Below are 22,523 nucleotides of genomic sequence, written 5' to 3' on the forward strand. Positions count from 1 at the left end.
GGTTAAATGTCAGAAAGTACGAATGGTACTTGTGCATTATACCCACTCTTTTATATACTGCTAGTTTGGTTAATGCTAATGAAAGAAAATAGGATGAATATAGAATAGTTTAGAAACAAATTTGGGTTTTATATTTGCACATTAGGGGGGGGGGGGGATGGGTTAAGAAAAAAAAGAAAAAAAAAACTGATAAAAAAGACAGATACTCAATTATAATGGTTTATTAGCAAAATTACAATAATTACATGTTACAATTATGCGCCCAGAACTCTATTATGTCTTCGAGAATCGCTGTAAAATTATTCTACCTTCACACTTCACTTTCGCACGCCACATGTGCTCGGCTAAGTAAGTTGATAAAAGTATCTCTCCCGCATCTGTCCCGGTAACTGCCGCGTCTCATTTGACATATATAAAAGAGTGGGTATAATGTGCAAGTACCGTACGAATCTAGGTTTTACAAATAATAAATGACAAAGAATATAAAACTTGGCACTCAGACAAAAATACAACACAATGGAATTAACACTAGTCGTAATGTCTTGACTAGGAACTGTGACACGTATTAGGAATATGGTGCACAATACCAAAAAAGTCTGTAAATTATCCTGATTATCAATAATAAGTCTAATTATGTCCTAATTATATAATTAGTATTAATTATATATCCTAATTATAATCCTGATTAATCCTAACTGATCCTAATTACATGTAAATAATCTTTAGCCCTGTTTTGCAAAGAAAGAATGTAGTAGTGGTGTTTCATCAGTACTCATTAAGTCATAGACTTCGTGTATGTTTCTGGGCAAATTGGGACTCTAGGAGGACTTCAGATAATTTTACTGAAAGCTAAAGACTGATTTTTTCCTCCTAAGCTTTTGACTGTTCAAGCAGCAAACTTCTGTAGTCAAAGCAGTACCACGCAACAGTAAAACAATCGCGACAGTACAGTACCACTATATCCTATACCACTAAACGCCATCTAACTATCACTAATATCTAATTGTAAATAGAAAGAAGTTCGATAAATGATTTTTCATCAGCATTTATAAAGTTGCAACATTCTTATAATTGTTTATCTAATCGGGGTTCTAAGAAGACTTCGGAAAATTTTGCTTTAGAAAACGTCAGTGAAATTTGCATAGAAATACAGCAGGCATTCAAAGTAGGACTTTGCATGGTCGTGGCTGCTTAACGTGCCAAGGACAGTGAAAAATAAATCAGGTTCTCGGACTAGGCGAAGTGGAAATTTACACAACCGTATATATCTTTAGAAATTAGAAAAAAATGATGAATTCAATTCTAGTGGAAAAGATGTCAACTGTAGTTATGCAGTTATGGGAAGTCGCGGGTGACTAAGTAAATGAACCCGTAGTTCTCCTTTAAAGCTTGAGTTGTCTTTGCGAATTAACAGATTGTTAAACCTTAAATTATTACGAAGGAAAAGTTTTGTCAAATTTAACAAATTTAGTTCTTCCTATTTATTTTTACTATTCAACGCAATAACACTGACGAAAATGTGATACTATTTCTAATAAATTCATAATTTGAAAAGAAAAAAAACAAAACAAAGAAAAGTCACAGAGAACTGCTGTTTTTAGGTAAGAATAGACCCAAGGTGGGTCCCGGGTGCAAAAATGTTACTATTTTAACACCCTTGGGGCGAAAAGGAATTACTCTCCTTGGTCAGAATTGTTCTTAAAGCTTATGTTTTCCAAGTCTGTTTAATTCGTGTTAATATCATGGTTCATGATCATTGAGCTTTTTTGTTTCATTTGTTAGATTTTCAGTCAGTCGACTGACTTTCTCACTCTCAACTGACAGTCAGTTGAACTGACTTTCTGTCAGTTGAAATTATCCTCCTTGATCAAAATTATGCCTAAAAATTATGTTTTACAAGTCTATAACCCGACCCTGTAAGGAGCGACCTGGCTCTAAAGTAACTGAAACTCTAAAAACGGAATTTTGATACCAATAGATATAACAAGAGTATCGGCTTATTATGCTATTTAAACTAATAAGTTTCATTAAGTCTGGGCGATTAAAGACTACGATCCTGAGAAAATTTGCCTGATTTCCGAAAAAAGCGAGAAAATCCTCCAAATGTTTTACAATATCAATAAGAATGACACACCATCAGACTCAGCGTATTATATAACCCTACTGTAGTGGTTTCAAGCTCCTATCGGCAAAAATGTAGAATTTTGTATTTTTTTTTGCCAGAAGTAAGATCACGGGTGCGTGTTTTTTTTTCCCAGGGGTGATAGTGTGGACCCAGTTGTCCTAGAATATTGGTAAAGGGCTCATTCGAACGGAAATTAAAAGTTCTAGTGCCCTTTTTAAGTGACCAAAAAGATTGGAGGGCAACCTGGCCCCCTCCTCCGCCCCTTTTTTTCTCAAAGTCGCACGATCAAAATTTTCAGACAGACATTTTGCTCATCATAGTTGAAAGGCCTAATAACTATGCCTTTGGATATAAAATGACCCCCCAAAGTCCCAGAGGAAAGGTCTTTAAGTCATAAAATTTGCCCATTTTAATTCAATTCAATTCAACTTTATTTTAATAAAAACATAACACAAAAATCAATAACACTAAATATCCTATAATATAAATTGTTAAGTACCAAAAAAAGAAAAAAAAAATTAAAGTAACACTGAGAAAAAAAAATAATAGAAGAATAAAAAATTGGTAATTAGACTAAAACTGCTAAAAATGGATAAATTAAATTAAAATATCAAGTTTTGTTACATTTTTATACAACTTGCAAAAACTTGTGGCAAGTTCAACACTGGAGGGAATTTTGTTCCATTGAATAATAGATTTGTGAATGGGAGATTGCTGGGCAGCACTAGAAACGCATTTAGAAATTATAAAGGCTCTATTGGATGAACGGAGACAGTGGGCTTCCGAATTATTAATATTATAATAGGTTAGTAGTTGAGGTGGAAGATTATTGTGGAAAGCAGAGTAAGCAAGCGATAAGTTTAGTTTTTGTATGATTTGATCAAGTGGAGCTATTCCAAAATCTGAATACAAATCACGGGTTGGATATAGACGGGGAAGCCGAAAACCTGCTTTAGTGGCACGGTTTTGGGCAAATTTGAGTTTTTTAGTGAAGGAAAGTTTTGTATTTCCCCAAACAGATCCGCAATAAGAAAGGTAAGGAAAAATGAAGGAATAATAGAGGGTAACTAGGATGTCAGGAGGAAGAAAATAATTCACACGGTCAATCATAGCAACTTGTCTCAAAAGTATTGCTGTTATGTAAGAAATATGATTAGAGAATGACAAGCATGAGTCAATAAATACACCAAGAAACTTGGCAACCTCCACTTGTGGGAGGATGTCGGAGGAGTACCTGAGACCAAGAGCAGGTTGAATAACGTCTTTGTTGTAGGGGGTTCTGAATAATACTATTTGACTTTTTTTGCTATTAATGGTCATGTTATTTGCAAGGCACCACGCCTGGACTCTGTTCAGAAGGACTTGGGCAGACGTTATTGCCAATGGTAGATTGGTGCCAGTGATGAAGAAGTTGCTGTCATCAGCAAATAATACAGGATACACTGAAGGGCCCAGGTCTATAACAAGATCATTGATAAATAAGAGAAATGAAATAGGACCTAGAACGGAGCCTTGCAGGACACCCCTCCGAACAGGTAAGGGCTGAGAGTATGCTCCACCCAGGCTCACACTCTGTACCCTTCCAGAAAGATAAGAATCAAACCAAGAGAGGGAAACACCACGAATACCGTAACTATTTAATTTACTTATTAAAATACTATGATCGACCGTGTCAAAAGCCTTAGAGAAATCCAAAAATAAACCCACTGCAGTTTTTTTTAAGGTCGAGTTGTGAGCATAAGAACTGTGTGGCGTCACTTAGAGCATGGGAAGTTCAAACTTTCGGCCTAAAGTCATCTTAGCGTGGAGAAATCAATGAAACGAAGTGTTGACTGTCAAATAGAAAGGGAGACAGATATCTGAAGATAGTTATCTCGAGCACTTTGGATATAACAGGAAGGATTGAGATTGGACGATATTTACCTATCTCAGTTGGATCGCCCTTTTTAAGAACTGGAATAACAATGGCTGACATTAGTAAATCAGGGAAAACTCCGTGGGTTAAAGATAGGTTGGTAATATGCTTGATGGGCTCGTAAACAAAAGGAGAAACGGTCTTCAGGAGCTTATTACTTAATCCAAGACAGTCAGGAGTAAAACTATTAGGGAGAGAACCGATGATTTGAAGTACCTCATTGCTATCAGTTGGGCAAAAAAACATGGGATCTAAAATTGAAGCAAGGGAATACAGCCTGTGAAGAGGGGCGAGAGTCAGTATGAGGAACATTAGAAAAATAATTATTAAATGCATCAGGTGCATGTAAGGGGTCAATTAATCTACCATTTGTGTCTTTAAGCGAATAGGTATAGACTTTGATTTTCTTTTTTTTTGAAAGTATATCATTAATGGTGGACCAAATCTTTTTCAGGTTTCCTTTGCAATTGAGAATTTTTGTATAATAATAACTTTTCTTTGCTTCACGGATGTGTTCTGTGCACAAGTTTTTATAATGTTTATAGTTAGATAGGTCAATATCACTACTGGTCTTACAGGCTAACTTATATAATTTGTTTTTACGATATGAGGAGACAATGAGGCTATGTGACATCCAGGGGCAAATAGGGATATTTTTCCGGTGGAAAAGTTGAATGGATAATTTTACTTAGCCTTTGTGCAAAATTATCTGTGGCAGAATTTACTTCTTGACGATATAAAAAATCAGACCAGTCAGTGGTTCTTTGACCATCGACAAAATGGTTTATTTTTTCAGAGCTATAATTTTTAGTAGCTGCCGGGATGATGATTCTATAGTGAAGATTTAGTGGCTGTAGAGGTAGTGACAAGTAAAAATGAAAGTGGTGTAACAGATCCAAATATATTATATTTGAGGACAGGTCATTTCCCAGAGAAGTAGATACAAAAATGTTGTCAATTAATGTTGAAGTTGATCTCACAGGATCAACTCTACTGCGGGAAAAAATTGTGGGTAGAAGACCACTCGCGGTCACTGGTTCAAAAAAAGTGTCAGGTTCAATATTTTTACCAACATTAAGTAGGTTGCAATTAAAGTCCCCAAGAACTATTGCCTTTTTATGGGGTAGGTTAATAAAATAAGAAAAATCATCAAATAGATTACAAAAACATGAGGTCGGAAATGGAGGAGGTTTATAAAATAAGGAGAGTATACAGGAATTTTGGCCAATAACTATGTTAACAATTATTGAATAAATACATCTGAGATTTATTTGTGTAGAGAAAATAGATTCGCACTTTGATAGCCTGGTAAAAATTACAATTGAACGGATGTAAAGTGAGATACCCCCAGAACTAATTGTCAATCTCCTGGGCTTATGGATTATTTGGCAACCAGGGGATAAGAAATCCCTAGTGTCATCATTATCGCAAAGTCATGTCTCTGTTTATCCTAGTACACCAAAAGGGCAAACATCATTAAATGAAATTAAATCTTTAAACTTCAGCCACTTATCCCGGATGCTTCTGATGTTGAAACAAAGAACATTAAGGGAATTATTATTTACTAGTTTTGGCCTCACATTGGTAGCAAAATCGAAAATATCAAGGTATTTACAGCTAGCATTTGTTAAGGTACCAGGGGGGCTGCTTATAGGGTTGGTATGCTGATTATCATCTATATCAAGATAATTAAAGGCAATGTTATTAGAAAGAGATAAAATAGTTAAAACGAAATGTCACACATTAATTTATCGTCGGGGATTCTGAGTGTGACTCAATCAGACAATGTTGGCTTAAAAAACTCTCAATTTTAATTTCTGCTTCTGAAACTATGGTCACACTAAAGTGGGTTTTTGCCAAATTCTTCGGAATAATGCACTTCAACTGATTGGGTAACTCTAATTGGGAGATGAGCATAGAGGTAACTGTAAAGCCGGCTGATTTAAAGTACACGTTTGATTCATCTTCAAAAGCATTTGGAAAAACTTTGTGAAATCTGGGGAGAGTATTTCCAGGTAACTTTGTCGGTCTTGATGTCTTCCCTTGTGTAGGATTTTCCGAAAGGGCGTTCTTCAGGTTTTTTTTGGAGGCACTTGCTATCAAGGGGAACCATGGATTAGTTTTATCTCGGATGAGATTATTCTGAAAATTTTTAACACTAGGGGAACCATTGGGAACTCTTGGTGTCCTGGGGGCTGTTGGTTGTCTGGGGCCTGTTGGGGGACGGGGGACTCTTGGTGTCCTTGGGACTTTCATTGCTACAAAAGGGATTGAAAGTTGTAGCTCTTTTGCTATTCTTAGTATTTCTACCCTTTGTTTATATTTGGGACAGTTTCCTTTATCTATGGACTGGTGTTTGCCCTTACATTTAGTACATGTTGGATAAAATTGACACTTTGACTTATTATGGTTCTTGCCTAGGCAAATCTTACAAATGTTAGAATCCTCTCTACAGTATTTATCTGAGTGCCCAAGCCTTAGACATTTTGTACATTGTAATGGCTTTTCTTTGAAAGGCTTCAAAGATTTTTGCTGGCCAAAGAGGAACTCTTTGTCAATATTGAATTGTCCTTGAAGCTCAAACAACACGATTTTAAAGTTTAAAGTTTCAGTATTTTCGTGACCAAGGGTATGATCACTAGAGACAGGAATGCATTCGCCTTTTTCGTTCATCAATGCTTCCATCAGGTCCGAGTTTAGAACGATTTAGGGACAGTGCAGAGCACTATCTTTGTTTCTATCGGGCTTGGGGACCACATGTGGGGTGCGACAACTACATTTTTAACACTTTTTACCTCCATTACCTTTTCATCGATGTGGGATCGTTCAAAAGGATATCTAGGGATCCTGATTTGTTTATATTCATACCAAAGTTGCAAGAAATGGTCTTGAAGAAGAAAATTCACAACTTAGGTAGATCACGGTTGTTAACCATGCAATTATCAGATTCGGGAAATAGTTGGATAATTGCGGGGAAATTAGCTGAGTTTCTTGAAGAGTTCTTCGTGGTATGGGTTTGATGTATTATTGCTGAATCTGGTGGACTTTTTGTTCTTTGTTTTCTATGCTTAGCCGAGTTTCTATCTTAAAGCCTTCTTCATCTTTTTCAGTATCAGTTGTTGAGGGGGATGGACATTGGGTGGTATCCATGTTTAGGGTATGAATACTCTTCAGAGAGATCGCTGGTACATTCGCAGTTGTAGGGGGGGTTCTAGCAAGGGATTTTTAAGATGGTTGAAATGGTGACTTACTCATATCCCTATGAGGAGGTTGTTTTGGAGGCTCCTTTTTTCCAAACATTTTCAAACTCACAAATTCGAACACTAATTAGAAATTGTTTCACAATAAATTCAAAATAATCAACAATAACGAGAAAAGTACCAGTAATCTGGTTTAGTGTTTACTAATCAGTTGCCAAAAATTTAAATATTCACTATTTTAACATAAGTTAAATAGATTAGTGGGTCACCTTAAGTCAAAGTATTCACAAGTCTTATCCAAGACAGGACTTATTCACAGGTTAGGTTTCAAAATTGCTCGTTTCCAGATAATAAATAATTCCCAAGAGAAGTCTTATCAAAAACGTGAACTAATCACGTTTTTGTACACAAGTTAGGTTGCGAAATTACAGGAATCCAGATTATAAATAAATCACAGGAGAAGTGTCTCCTCTGAACTCTCAATCAAGACTGATTGAGTCTTTACACATAGACTTTACACATAGTATTTGTTATTGTGAAGTATGTACACATTTCCGGGTGGGGTGGGTGAATTTTTTGCTGGGGGTTTTCGAGGGGGAATTTTCTATGGGGAGGGAATTTTCCAGGGGGTGAACTTGTCATGGGGAATTATACACTGGGAGAATTTGCCAGAATTCCTATACAAAATTCTTTTTAAATGTCTCGCTTTCTCTTTTGCGTCTCAATTTTACGCGTGGAGTTGCTAATGGTAATTGTCCGGAGTAACATTTTCACCGGGATTGAATTTTCTAGAGGATGTTTCCGTGGGGAAGGGGATTTCTCCGTGGAGGTGGGGCCAGATTTCCTGGCATTACTTTAAAACGATCAGAAATTAAATTTTTAATAAACAAGTTTTTTTTCAACTGAAAGTAAGGAGTAACATTTAAAGTTAAAACGAACAAAAATTATTACGTGCATGAAGGGGATCGCCTCCTTCACAACACCTCGTTCTTTACGCTAAATCTTGAATTTTGTCCCAATTCTTTAAGAACGACTCCTGAAACACAAGAGTCGTTTAATTATAACAATAGGAAGCTTTTTCAAAAGTAATAAAAAAAACTTTAGTGTAAATAGCGAGGTGATGAGGAGGGGGCAATCCCCTTGATACACATAATAATTTCTGTTCGTTTTAAGTTTTAATGTTGCTCCTTACTTTCAGTTGAAAAAACTTTTTTTTCAACTGTTTTTTTTTTTAATTTAGTTATGCTCATGGTTCAAATGTATTGAGCTTTTCGCTTTCAGTTGTTGACGTAGCTTTGTTCTCTTATTTTCAGGTTTGGGCTGTACTGGCTAATGGAGATGCGCACGAAGTTGTATCATACAGACAAGGAAAAGTGCGATGCCTCAAATTGCTTCCTAGACCCGAAAAAGTAGCTGATCGCGTGGATTCTTATAGTCACCGACGCCCTATTATCGCCATTTGTGACAGCCATGGAGTGGAAACCAATCTATCTATATCAGCTTTTGCATCTGTCACTTTTTTATCACTCAAAACTGGTGAAACAATTAAAACTATAAAGTTTAAAAATCCGGTTTGTGATATTCTTGCCAATGAAAGAGTTGTTGTTGTTACCTTCCCAGAAAAAGCAGCAATATTTGATGGCTGCACTTTTGAAGATCGGTTTGTTTTAACCAATTGCTATCTCAGTCCGGGTTTGTGTCTAAACCCAATAGCTCTGGGTCACCGATGGCTTGCCTATGCCGAAAAGAAATTATCAGCTGTTCACAAGTCTGGTGGGGGTTTTGAAGGAGAAGGTGTTCAGTCTTACACTGCCACTGTCATTCATGCTGCAAGGAGTATTACAAAAGGACTGAGAGAAATGGGAGGGACTCTTGCCAGCTCACTGATTGGTCATAAGTCATCAAGCCCACCTCATCTAAGTGCTCAAGCGCATCCAGGGATAGTTACTGTTGTTGATTTGTATAAAGTAAGGAAGGGAGAATTAAGTCTTGTTGAAGAAGTGGAAGGGATTGTTGCACATTTCATTGCTCACTCTAATGAGCCAATTACATGCCTAGAGTTTGATAACTCTGGAATGTTGTTGTTTACTGCGGATAAACAGGGGCGGAATTTCCATATCTTTAAAATACTACCACACCCTTGCAGCTCAGTTCAGAGCGTTGTTCACCATCTATATACGCTTTATCGTGGCGATACCTCAGCTCGGATTCAAGATGTTTCTTTTACCACTGATTCACGGTGGGTCTGTGTTTCTACCCACAGAGGTACTGCACACGTATTTCCCATAACACCTTATGGGGGAAGTATTAGTGCCCGTACACACACTTCACAAAAAGTAGTGAATCGATTGTCAAGATTTCAAAGAAGTGCAGGACTGGACGAGAAGGCACCATCTAGTGGAAGTCCTATATTTTCCCAGTCGCCCTCTGTATCTAAGCTACCTGAAGTTCAACTCTTTGGGGCTAATAATCCGAGACTTCCTCCATTTCCGGTGCCAACAATAGTGACACCCTTGGCTCAAATAAGACAACCAATGTCACTGTCTGCTCCTGGCAGAATTCCTTCCGCTGGTTCCAAAAGCAGGTATAACATGCTCTTTCGTACCATATATAACTAATGATTAATAAAATAGAATAACTTTAAAAAGTCAACTGATGGAATGTGCTTTAAAATGCAGGACTGTTGCTGAGAAGTTAATAATATCCCTAGATTCCCAATGATAGTGACGTATATGCCTAATATACTTTTTGAGGCTAATATTTAACTGATATATTTCTTATACCCTATTGGATCGATCCTCCAGGGGTTGATGATCTGCCTGACAATACAGGGTCTAGGGCTTGATTTCCGCTGCTGAAGGCTGGGTGACAGGCTTGTTACATGTCCCTGTAAAAAAAAAAAAAAAAAAATTAAAAGGAAACAGCTGAAACGTCAATTCGGCACCCTAGTTGCACCTCGGTGCCATCAATGGTTCTGGAGGATCGCTTTCTTCTTATACCTTTCCAAAGATATCTTATTCAAGACTGCAATCCCAACTAGTAGGAGTCCTAGTAAAATGTCGTGCGTTTGTATCCCGCTGTAGTTTATCATTCAAGGAATATTGGCACAGAGGAACGAGGGGGTGGTCTCTCTGAAAAGTTTTCATTTGAATTTCCGCGAAACAGGGGTGGTAAGTAGGAGAGGGGAGACAACTGTCATTCTCTAGATATATTGCTCCCCCGAATGAAAAATATCTTTAGTGGAGGATTTTCGTTAAAAAAAAGAATAATGAACAAAATTGCCCCTCTATGATTTTAAAAATGTACTACCCCCCCCCCCCCATATTTTTGAATTGACACCCCTGCCAGGTGCGTATTTATTCTGATAGTATCAGTAAAAATGATGACTCATCGGTAAAAATAAAAATGACTCTTCTAGATGAAGAACTGAATTATCAAAAACCAGATTCAGTGGCTGCTTATATTTTTCACTCATTGACAAAAATATTAGAATCTCTTTTTGTATTTGACCTGAACCCGATTGTATATGTAATAATGACAGATATATTAATAGTAAGAATGAGATATGCAATAATATTGTCATAATAATAAAATATTTGAGCTTTTTCACATGACTCTACTACCTCCCAGGTTTTGCGATATCTCCGAATTTTCTCAAATGAAAAATGGCTTGTCTAAATTCTCCTGAAAATGAATTGTTGGCATCTATGTGCGGGAAGACATTTCATACAAACTTCTCTCTGAATATACTAATCCGACCAAGAGGTTATCTTGGCCATGTGCTAATTCCCTTGTCTATCTCATCGCTTTTCGTGTCTGATATTCGCATTGGTTTACTATTCAAAGAGCACTCAAAACAGGCGGGATCTTGTTTTTATCTCCAAACTACAGCTGATTTATCCAGAAGCAGATATACTTGCCCTAGTTTTATCGTCGCTGGGGATTTCAACCAGACAAAGAAAAATTGGCTAGCAACCAGCCTCTCTTTAAAGTTGATTGTCCCAATAAAGCAGCAACATCCCAACCCACTTATCCGGAAGCATCCTGGACTTAATCCTAACTAACACTGAAGACTTCTATCACCCCTATTTTCCTTGGGCCAATGTTTTCCTTGGGCCAATGTGGGTTGTGTGATCACTTCGTTCTAATACTCAAGGCCAAAGCAACATCCCAACCCACTTATCCGGAAGCATCCTGGACTTAATCCTAACTAACACTGAAGACTTCTATCACCCCTATTTTCCTTGGGCCAATGTTTTCCTTGGGCCAATGTGGGTTGTGTGATCACTACGTTCTAATACTCAAGGCCAAAGCTTCTGTGAATAAACCTAAGATTTCACGAGTAACAACAAGGCGCCTTGTGCATATTAATTACCCAACTGGTAACATCACCAGAAAAGTAGTGGTAAGAATTTCTATGAAATCATTGAACACAGTATGGATTACAGTTATGGATCGAAAGATATATTTTACTATTTATATTTTATTTTTATGTAGAATTTATGTAGTCTAATTAGCACAAAAAATAATATTATTGGGGAAGGGGGAGGGTATTTTTTGGGAATTTATAACTTTACCAAGAAAATTTATAGGGCTGTAAACCATACATCTTACTAATGCTACTACTAACAACTCACTGCAGCACCAAAACGCCTGAGACCAACAGCTTCGCACGCTCCTCCTCCATCCCAGTCTATTCAAAGCCTCTCTCTTTACATCATACATGTTGTTTATGGAATACTACTACTTATAATAATAACTCACTGCAACACAAGCTGCTTGAGGCTAACACAGCTCCGCACGCTCTTCCTCCACCACAATCTATTCAAAGCCTACCTCTTTCATTATACATATTGCTTGTGGAATACTACTACTAATAACTCATCGCAGCACCGAACCGCCTGAGCCCAACACATCTATGCACGCTCCTCTATTCCAATCTATTCAAAGCCTCCCTCTTTATACCGTCCTTCGAATTTAATTTCCGATAAGTCCTTTCTTACGATCTTCTACCCCATTCGACGACGAAAAACTTTTCGTTTGGCCCGAAAAACTTTTCGTATGGTTGGTCGAAAGGGCCATCTTTGCCAATCTGCCATTCTTCCTCTACAGAACGTGTCCAAGCCATATAGCATTATAATATTTGTTGATAATTTGTTTCTACAGTGCGAGTCTTACTTTTAGAGAATAACCGTGTTTAATTTAATCGTTTGAATTTAAAGCCAATAAAAGAGTAACTGGGACATTTTGGGTTTATCCTAGTTAACTATTTTTCAATGCCGCGTGTGTAAAAAAAAGGTCTCTCCACTTGTAGAGCTATTTTATAAGTGACCGCATTTATCATTATAATCTGATTATAAAATATCAGTAAAAATGTGCTGAATTTCGAACCACAAAGATAATCTAAAAAGTTGTTGTTCTGATACTGAGAGAATGCATCGGTTCCCTGCTGTGACAAAAACCACGGAAAGAAGAAAAAAATAAATAAGGAAACGAAATTTCAGCCAGTGAATAGTCGTACAGACACCAGATATTTTGATAGAGACTTTCGCTTAGCCGTCCTCATTACAAGAGAAAAAAATTTCCTTTTGAAGTAAACTATACTGAAGGAAAATGATTTATCATCTTGATTGACTCGATTGATTGACTGACTTGATTGATTTATCATCTTGAGTGACTCGACGGACTGTGTTATAGATTTGGTTTGATCAAATTATAAAGCTGATGATATGGAAAAAAACCTATGGTGCTTTCACACTACGCTGTAGAATCTTTACACTAATATAACTTTAAAGTTGAACGTTACATTATGTAATCTTACGGAGCAAATTTCGTCCATAAGTCGAGTTCTGCATAGAACCTGTTATGCGTTACCTGTTATGGAAAAATCAACACAGTGGCAGGAAAATAGATTTTCTGGGTGACAATTAATTAATTTTTGAGGGAGTGTCACAAGGGCATATCCAAGATTCTTGTTTGAAGGGTATTTCTTACGTTGGCGGGGGGGGGGAGGGTAAAAACCTATAAAAGTCATCAATTTATTTATGTGCATTTTCAAAACTTTTTTACGATTCAGGCGATCGGTTTTAACGATCGCATTTATAGACCTCTACACTTAAAAAGAGGACAAAGAATCTTTTCTTTTCTTTTTTCATTAATCTCTAGTAGGACATTTGACTTGTGAATGCTGAATCTGAAATTTACTTATCCTTCCTCAAACCTCGATTCCTGCTATGAACAACGCAGATACACAGTGGCGAGATACAGAATTTGCATCGGTTTTTATCGCAGTGTAAAGATATGTAGCAATAAGTTCACCGCAGATGACTTCTGGCTCTTCATTCTCGGTGCGAACAAACAGCTCCTCCCACATACTCTTTCATTAGCGCGTACAAACAGCTCCTCTCATTTGATCTGCCATCCGCGGTCCAGCTACCCTGGAACACGTATTTTGGCAGAAACTTTCTCAAAATGCCTTTGAAACCAGCTCGAGACTTTGAAACCTACTTTGTAATTCCTAAAAACATCAAATAATGACGTTGCACTACTAATTACCAATTTTTATATGTGTATTGGAATAAATTAATTTAAAATTAGTTTCTTTAAAATTTAGTGTTACAAAGGTGAAGACAAGTTTCTCGTTCAAAAGCAATCTGACTTGTCTACCCGTGAAAAGACCTAATGTCGCTTATGTTTCTACGTTCTCCGGAGCACTCGCACCTCGGTCTGGGTTTTTATAATGGGTGAGATAGGGGACGATCATACTGTAATATTTACATACTGTGTTTTTTATGGTGAAATCTTCGTTTTCTCTGTCTCTGTGCTCCTACGTGAAAATAGCTTAAAGGCAAGAATTCTTGTCCAAATACTGTTATCGTGAGTTGATTATTATCATTAAATTGTTACAAAATTGTAGGATTATTAAGTATTTTTGAGGTTCAAATATATCAGAATGTTAAAATGTTAGGTAAAGCAAAGCTGTGTACAAATTTTGAACCAAATCGGATGAGAGGAAGGGGTCGAAATAACTATCTTACATTTTGACAACAGACAGAGAAAGCAAGTTAAGTAAAACGTGGTAATAAAAAAGGAAAAAACAGCCCACAAGACCTAAAAAATATCTAACGAGAGTGTAAAAGACAGAGAAAGCAAGTTAAGTGAAACGTGGTAATAAAAAAGGAAAAAATGGCACACAAGACTTAGAGAATATCTAACGAGAGTGTAAAAGTGAAAAAGTAAGGTTAAAATCTCAACTGCTGACTAGATTCGGGAAATAAATGAAAGGGTTATGGATAGAGACAAACATTTACAGAGTTTTTTTTTCGGGAGAGGAGGGGGGTTAATAAAAATGATTTGGTAATTTGACTAAAAAATTTGACGGCCCCCCCCCCCCCCTTCAGCCCTTGCGTATGTACATGGATAGAATTGCGGATATATGTCGAGACTAGTTCAGTATTACTTATACAAATTAAAAAACCCGGTAAAAATTTATAGTATCTAAATAGCAAATGTAAATAAATGATAAGTCATAAATATTGAAATCTCAAAAAATAAGGAAATATACCACGGGGGGAGGGGTACTGCGTTAAAGAGAGAACTTGAAATATCACAGTGACGACAAGAAGATTTGAATTACGATTGTACGTTTTCCAGGCATTCAAGTGAAGATGATCTTGGCCTTCGTGTTAGCATATGTTTCGCTGCCCCAAGAAATGTGCCGCCCCAGTTTAATAAGTCATAAATATTGAAATCTCAAAAATAAGGAAATATACCACGGGGGGAGGGGCACTGCGTTAAAGAGAGAACTTGAAATATCACAGTGACGACAAGAAGATTTGAATTACGATTGTACGTTTTCCAGGCATTCAAGTGAAGATGATCTTGGCCTTCGTGTTAGCATATGTTTCGCTGCCCCAAGAAATGTGCCGCCCCAGTTTGCCACTTTACCCGGAACAACCATTATGGGCAGAGAGAAGAGACAACCGGTCGTGGATTCACTCTTTGTCATTGTCTCAAATGGTATTTTAATGGAGTATTGTCTGGAACCTAAAGTATCTGCAAGTAAATATGTATTTATTTTTATGGTAATATTCTAGTTGTGTGGTATAATAACAGCACATTTTGCCTAGAGAAATATCCGCAGAGAACGCATCAAATTAAAATAACAGGATCGAGTTAAAACTTCAAGCGTTTATTAAGTTCGATTTAAAAGCAAAATAACATTCTAGTTGGGTGGCTCAAGAACAGCACATTACACCTGGAAAAATATCTGAATAATATTTGTTGGGAAGTTGCATTATAATTGGAAGACTTTACAAACGGAAACATGTTGATAAAATAACAGAAGATCCTGTACAATAATAGTAGATCCTGTACAATAACAGTAGATCCTGTACAATAACAGTAAATCCTGTACAATAACAGTAGATCCTGTACAATAACAGTAGATCCTGTACAATAACAGTAGATCCTGTACAATAACAGTAGATCCTGTACAATAATCACTGAAGGGGAGGTACTAGAAACTGCCCGGATTGGAAAACGAAAAGAAGATGGTAGTCCACGCACTTTGTTAGTTAAGCTAAAAAAATCACAAGAGTTTGGGATGAAAAGGCAAACAATCCTGAGGACAGCTCCAAATCTAAGAAAATCATCAAATGAAGAAACTCGTACCAAAGTATATATAAACCCAGATCTCACGCCCATGCAGAGACAAATGCTCGCCATGAAGAGACAACAGAAGAGGAATGCCCGCATCCAGTGCGATCGTCAAATGGAAATGCAGAGCCATTGGAGGCGAGGTAAAGACTCCAACGAAGAGCAACGGCAAATATGAAGTAGAATAACCAAAGCAAAACAAATGCCACCATCCTTCAAGCCTAACAAAAAAGCTACTAAAGTAAAAACACTAAAGATATTATGTTTGAATGCTGATTCACTACCAAAGAGATTACCAGAATTAAAAGTAGAAATTGCTGCAAAGAACCCAGACATAGCAGCAGTGGTCGAAGCTAAGCCTAAACACTGTCGATATCTCCCAACTTTACCAGAGTTGGCCATCAATGGCTACAAAAGCCACACCTTGAACATAGATCAAGAAGAAGGTCGGGGAATTATTTGCTACGTCTTAGACAATTTATCAGTCCAGGAAGTGTCATCAAAAACAAATGGACAAGAAATTATTTGGCTTCAGATATCAAACACAAACCAAGCAACTCTAAATTTGGCTGTAATTTATAGAAGTCCAAATAGCACAGCCGTGAATGACCAAGTACTCTTTAAAGATATTCACGCTATATGTCAAAGATTAACAGAACCAACTCTCATAATTGGAGATTTCAATTACCCTAACATAGATTGGGACCTTCCACGCCTCCTAGAGCATAGCGGGTCACCCTCACAGAGGGAATTTCTGAAGATAGTGAACGATAATTACCTAGAACAGCTTATTAAAAAACCAACAAGAATCCGAGGAAGCGACAAGCCAACACTACTGGACCTAGTCCTATGCAGTAATACAGAACTAATAAAAGAACTTACTATAGGTCCTCCCGTTGGAAAATCGGACCACGCTACAATTTACTTAGAGGTGATTATAAGTTGCGAAACTATGAGAAAAATATATGGAAAATATATGGCCTCGAGAAAATATATGGATAGTGGGATGCAGGTAGATATTTTATACTTAGATCTCAGAAAAGCCTTTGATAAAGTCTCACAAAGTCAACTTCTTCGAAAACTACAGTCTATTGAGGTTGGCGATAGTATTCTAAAGTGGGTTCTCAACTTTCTGAAGCGAAAATCTCAGCGAGTGAAACTGGAGGGATATCTTAGCAGCAATGACACAAAAGTCACAAGGGGAGGGGTTCAAGGTAGTGTTCTTGGGCCTTTACTATTCAATATTTACATAAATGATCTCCCAAATAACATAGATTCAGAGATACTGCTTTATGCAGATGACACGAAAATCTTTCGAGCAATAACAAGCCTTGAAGATACAGAAATACTACATCAAGACTTAAACAAAATAGCAGAATGGATGAAAAAATGGAGCATGGAAGTGAATACAGAAAAAAGTTGTCATGTTCGGCTAGGCCCAAAACACATTTCTCGGCACTACTGCTTTGAAGGACAACAGATACCTATACAAGAAGAAGCTCGAGACCTGGGAGTGACAATAGACAGTGACATGACTTTCACCAAGCACTACGAGTCAATCATCTCTAAGTCATCACAAGTCTTGGGAATTATTCGAAGAAATAAAGACAGCAATGCAATAGAAAAAATCCAAAGGAGGGCTAATAAATTTGTTCCATCACTTAGAGACTTATCATACCAAGACCGTTTGAAAAAACTGTCGCTCCCAAGCCTCTCATACCGATTTTTAAGAGGAGATCTTATTGAAGTATACAAAATATGCAACAGATACTACGACAACATCCCTCCAGAAGAGATAGTAACATTCCAGAATAATAACCTGAGAGGTCACGAGTTTAAGCTTACTGAAGAACGTTTCAGAAGAGATGTTGGCAGATGGGGATTCAGCAACCGCATTGTCTCCAGTTGGAACGCACTACCATCAGACACTGTTAACTCAGATTCAGTCAATGCATTTAAGAACAAAATTGACAATCATTATAGTGATAAAGCATTTGATTATTTAAGTTTTTGTAGATAGAGACGCAAGCCTGTTTTAGCAATATATTATTATTATTATAGATCCTCGATCCTGTATAAAATACAGGATCGAGTACTTTCACCTGGTATTTTTAGTTTTTCCCCACAACCTTTATTTTATTTTATTTTATTTTTTTTACCCTTAATTTTGAAAACAAGGTTTTTAAATATACTTTTTCTTAGTTTTTTCGATTTTTCTGAAATTTTTGCTTAAAAAAGTATATTTTTTTATGCTTTATTTGAATTCTCCTTGTTATTACGAATCAAACCATGTACCTCTTTTTAAAAAAATCTTAATCCTTCAGCAACTATTTATTTTTTCTAAATAACGTCATAGCTTTCAGAAATTAGCCTACAATCACCAGGTTTTTTTTTTTTTTTTTTTTTTTTTTTTTTTTTTTTTTTTTTTTTTTTTTTTTTTTAGCTGTTAAAAAAAATGAGAACGAATCAAACCGCCCATCATTCGAATCATCAGAATGTCCTTTACACGTTGTTAATAAAAACAAAGTCGCAAACTTGAATCATTAAATTTCATGCTTCTTTTCAATATTATATTCACGATTTCTATAATTCACCTCCTGATGGTCTAATATGTAGCCCTGATCATATACTTCATTTTGAATCTTCTGATACATTATCTTTATTAAAATGGGTCTACTACTACTACTTTTACTAACAACTCACTGCAGCGCCAAGATGCCTGAGGCCAACACAGCTACACACGTTCCTCCTCCATCCTAGTCTATTCCCTTTACACCATCCCAAGAACTTCTTATTTCGCTTAAATATTTTTTTGCGACATCTTCCCAACCCAGTCGAGGATGACGTGCTTTTCGTTTCGCCCTAGACGCTTGGCTCACAAGGACAATGTTTGGCAAATTGTTATTCTTCATCCGCAGAATGTGTCCTAGCCAACTCAACCTTTCCCTCATTATAGCCCTATAAAGCGGGATTGAAGCGCATGTTCCGTACAGCTTACTGTTTGAGTAAGCTGTTAATAGCGATTGGTTTATACGATTTGTATACGGTCTATACGGATTTGAGACGGTGTATACAGTGTAGCGATTGATGTTTCTCTTTTGGTTGCGTAGGTTCGTGGTTCAGCTTTACAGTGAATATGCTTTAGAATTTTACAGTGACTCCGAGGCCGTATCCAGGGGGGTAAGGGTTTTCACGCCCTCCCCTGAAAATTTTTTCCGAGTCGTAAAAGCGTAACGATAATCCATATAAACTTATTTTTGATTATTTTTGGTACACTCCCCCCCCCCCCCGAACAAAAACCTTGGATTCGCCCTTGAGTGACTTAAATTCAGTTTTGAAAATAAATATTAATGTGATATCTTCTATTGTGTGGAAATCATAAATGCGTGTCCGAGGCTGTCATATCAAACAATTCGTGGTAACAAACTGTATATAAGGAGCAACTCGGCTCAATAGCAACCGAAACTCTAAAAAAAAGAATTTCGATATCAATAGATACATTAAAGTTGTGGCTTTTCACGCTGATTCCAAATATATAAGATTCATTAAGTTTAGTGTTACCCATAAAAACTACGAGACTGAGAAAAATTTCTAGATTTTTGAAAAAGGGGGAAACAGCCCCAAACGTCAAAGAATCTTAATGAAAATTACATATTCAAATTAAGCTTATCAGAGAACCCTACTTTATAGGTTTCAAGTTCCCATTAGCAAAAATGTGGAAGCCACGGAAGCATGTTTATTTGTTTTGTTTTTTCGTTTTTTTTTTCCTGGGGTGATTTTATCGAACCAACGATTCTGGAATATCGGGAGGAGGCACATCCGAACGGAACATAGAAATTTTAGGGCCCTTTTAAGTGACCAAAAATATTGGAGGCTACCTAGCCCCCTCCCACATCCCTCACCCTGTAGTCGTCCTGTACCATGAGTAAGATGCGATGTATTTGAAATACCAAAATAAAGTTCCTTTCTAAAGATAATTCCGATTTCTTATAATTAAGCTAAATCTAGTTGCAAAAATGAAAAGTCCTTAATCAGCAAAAAGAGAAATTGCATTTCTAGTTTCAGTCAGACAACGGCGCTAGTCGTTCGAATTTCGCTAAGATAATTGTAGCAAAAAAAATCCAATGCATAACATTTATAAGGAAGTTTAAAAGGCAAAAAACTGTGTGAACTCCTGAATCATCTGAAAAATCCGTAAGAGATTATTGGACGAGGATTCGCGTCCTTGGGGCACGTGAGCCAATGGCAACCAGCCCTTATAACGCAGGACGAAAGACCTGCGTTTGGGAGTGGGGACCATGTGCCTTTTTAATTTGAATGTTAAGTGGGATCTAATAGAGTTCGCACCGCAAATAATCTCGGTCACCATTTATTGTCATTGAAGAGGCCCATTGCTGTACAACTAAGCATGTAAGTCTAATAAATCTATTGTCTTTTTATGAGTGTTCGTTTCTCTTATATGTCTAAGTCTAGTCCGATAACAGGTAACTAGTTCGCCAGTCTCCAAGGTAAAGGCTCCCAAAGGAATCTGATCTCCAGATAGCTCAAGAAAGAAGGGGCCACATTTGTATGTCTACATATTCAATTTTCTCTCATTAATTGAGACCAGCGCTATAAGTGGCGCTATAGGATAAATTTCTATCCCCACGAGCAAACCTTTTCTATTACCACAAACATTCCTTCAATGGTACAAATGGCGCGGTCGGTAGGATTTTCGAATAAGGTCATTAGATGCAGGATTTCCAAGCTTGCCTCCGTAGATTCCAGTTAATGCTTGGCAAAGAATATAAGCATAATGAAGAACTGACATCAATATCTTTTTAGAAGGCTATTGTTTGAGCAAATCCTTCAGAACTCTATGAATAAATTGATATTAAAGTCTTATTAGAATCCGTTAAGCGAGAAACACCTTCCATTAAAAGGGAATTCCGTGTGGGTTTTACTTAGTCGCCATTGGACATACACAGGGTTTCAATCCATCTATCTTAACTGATTAAATGGTTTTAAAATTTTACATGTTATTATTGAGATATAATTTCACATCCGCCGCAAAAACTGCAGTCTTTGGATTTCGCTAAGACAGTGAGCAATAAGAAAAGTGCTACGCACAATATTTTTAAGGAAGTTTAAACGATAAGAACCGTGTGAACGCCTAAATCATCGAAAATATTTAAGACGTATTATTGGACGAGGGTTCGCGTCCTTGGGCCACGTAAGCCAATGGCAGGCAGTCCCTATAGCGCAGGACGAAAGAACTGCGTTTGGGAGTGGGGTAAATGTGCCTTTTTAATTGGAATCTCTATCCAGATTTGAAGGGATTAGTACCTTAGAATTAGAGAGATTCAGACGAATTTATTGTATTTTGGTCACCGTTATTGTCATAGAAGTGACTTGTTCCTGTGCGACCAAGCATGTAAGTTCAATAAATCTAGTGTCCTTTTTTATCTCTGTTTATTCCATTTTATATGTCTGTATTTAGCCTATATAGCTAATTAGTTCGCCATATCGTGTGCCAAGAAAAACTTTTATCGCTACAAATGGCGCGTGTCGGAAATTGGAGGAAAACTGCGAACTAGTTAGGCTATTAAAACTTTGTGCTTTAAATTTAATTATTGGAGAGATACAGACATATAAATAAAGTGATTAGGCCTATAACCGCTAGGCTACGATAGGAAACCCCTTATATCTCATAGGAGATAATAGCCTCCCCAAAATAGGTTAAGTAAAATAATAAATTTGTTTTAAGTTGATATAAACGCAAAAAAAAATATTGAAATATTGTAACAGAAATGGCTTTGTCAAAGGAGGAAGGTAAATGGACTTCGCTTTTAGCTGCTCTCGAATTAGGAAAACTTCGAGCATCTTCGATTGAACTTTGTCGTTTATAAATAAATTTGTATCCCCACAAAGATTTGGGTACAATATAAAAAATGGAGAAAATGCTAAATGAAGAATTGTAAAATAAGAAAAAAAAAATTAAAAAAAAAAGTATTCAGTTTTTAACAATTAGAAGCAAGTGTATAATTAGTAATTTTTTTAGTGTTAGTAATAAATACAATGTAGTAGTGCCGTATATTACTAAATAATAAACTATTTGTACCGTGAATTGAAAGAATAAAATAAAAGACAGAAAAACAAAACCTAGCTGGATCGATGAAACGTTGGTAGAAACAGAAGAATTTTAGGCATAATAGTAGCAAATGGGGTCTGTTATATTCCACCCCCGTTTCTTTTCCTTTCATATAAGTTACCTATTTTCGTGTCTTTAATTATATTTATGACCCTTTAGGAAAAGTACAAGTAAGGTATTTTCTACAAACTGTGTAGTATTTTCCGTAACCCAGGCAGGGTAGGAATAGAGCTACACGGCGCCGTCATTATTATATTGACAGGGAGGGTTATTACCTCCAAGGAGAGAGTAGAAATTTTCTAGCCGTAACCCAAGGCGGGTACATTTGGCTTTAGAAAGTGGCCATTTGACCACTCGATCGCGTTACCATACCCTGAGACAGGGTATACTGTAAATAGGGTAGTACCAAACCCGATATTTGCAGAACCGTTGGGGTAAGAGCGGGAATCTCACTAACTTTAGGGCCGACAAGGGGTTCTCCCATTCGAGTAAGTG

The 22,523-nt window shown here is 36.9% G+C and overlaps 1 protein-coding gene across 4 annotated transcripts in view; it reads left to right on the forward strand.

Moving 5' to 3' along the window:
* rudhira (breast carcinoma-amplified sequence 3 protein rudhira) overlaps positions 1-22,523 on the forward strand; it is a 120,143-nt gene that overhangs the window by 24,681 nt on the left and 72,939 nt on the right. For all 4 annotated transcript variants that reach the window (XM_089105435.1, XM_089105432.1, XM_089105434.1 and 1 more), the window contains 2 exons: positions 8,554-9,824; positions 15,102-15,301. In XM_089105435.1, the coding sequence (XP_088961561.1) occupies positions 8,554-9,824; positions 15,102-15,301 (1,471 nt within the window). The remainder of the gene's footprint in view (positions 1-8,553; positions 9,825-15,101; positions 15,302-22,523) is intronic.

Source organism: Artemia sp. Qi Xiang Cuo, chromosome 19 (genome assembly GCF_049724085.1).
Source record: "Artemia sp. Qi Xiang Cuo chromosome 19, ASM4972408v1, whole genome shotgun sequence".
Lineage (NCBI taxonomy): Eukaryota > Metazoa > Arthropoda > Branchiopoda > Anostraca > Artemiidae > Artemia > Artemia sp. Qi Xiang Cuo.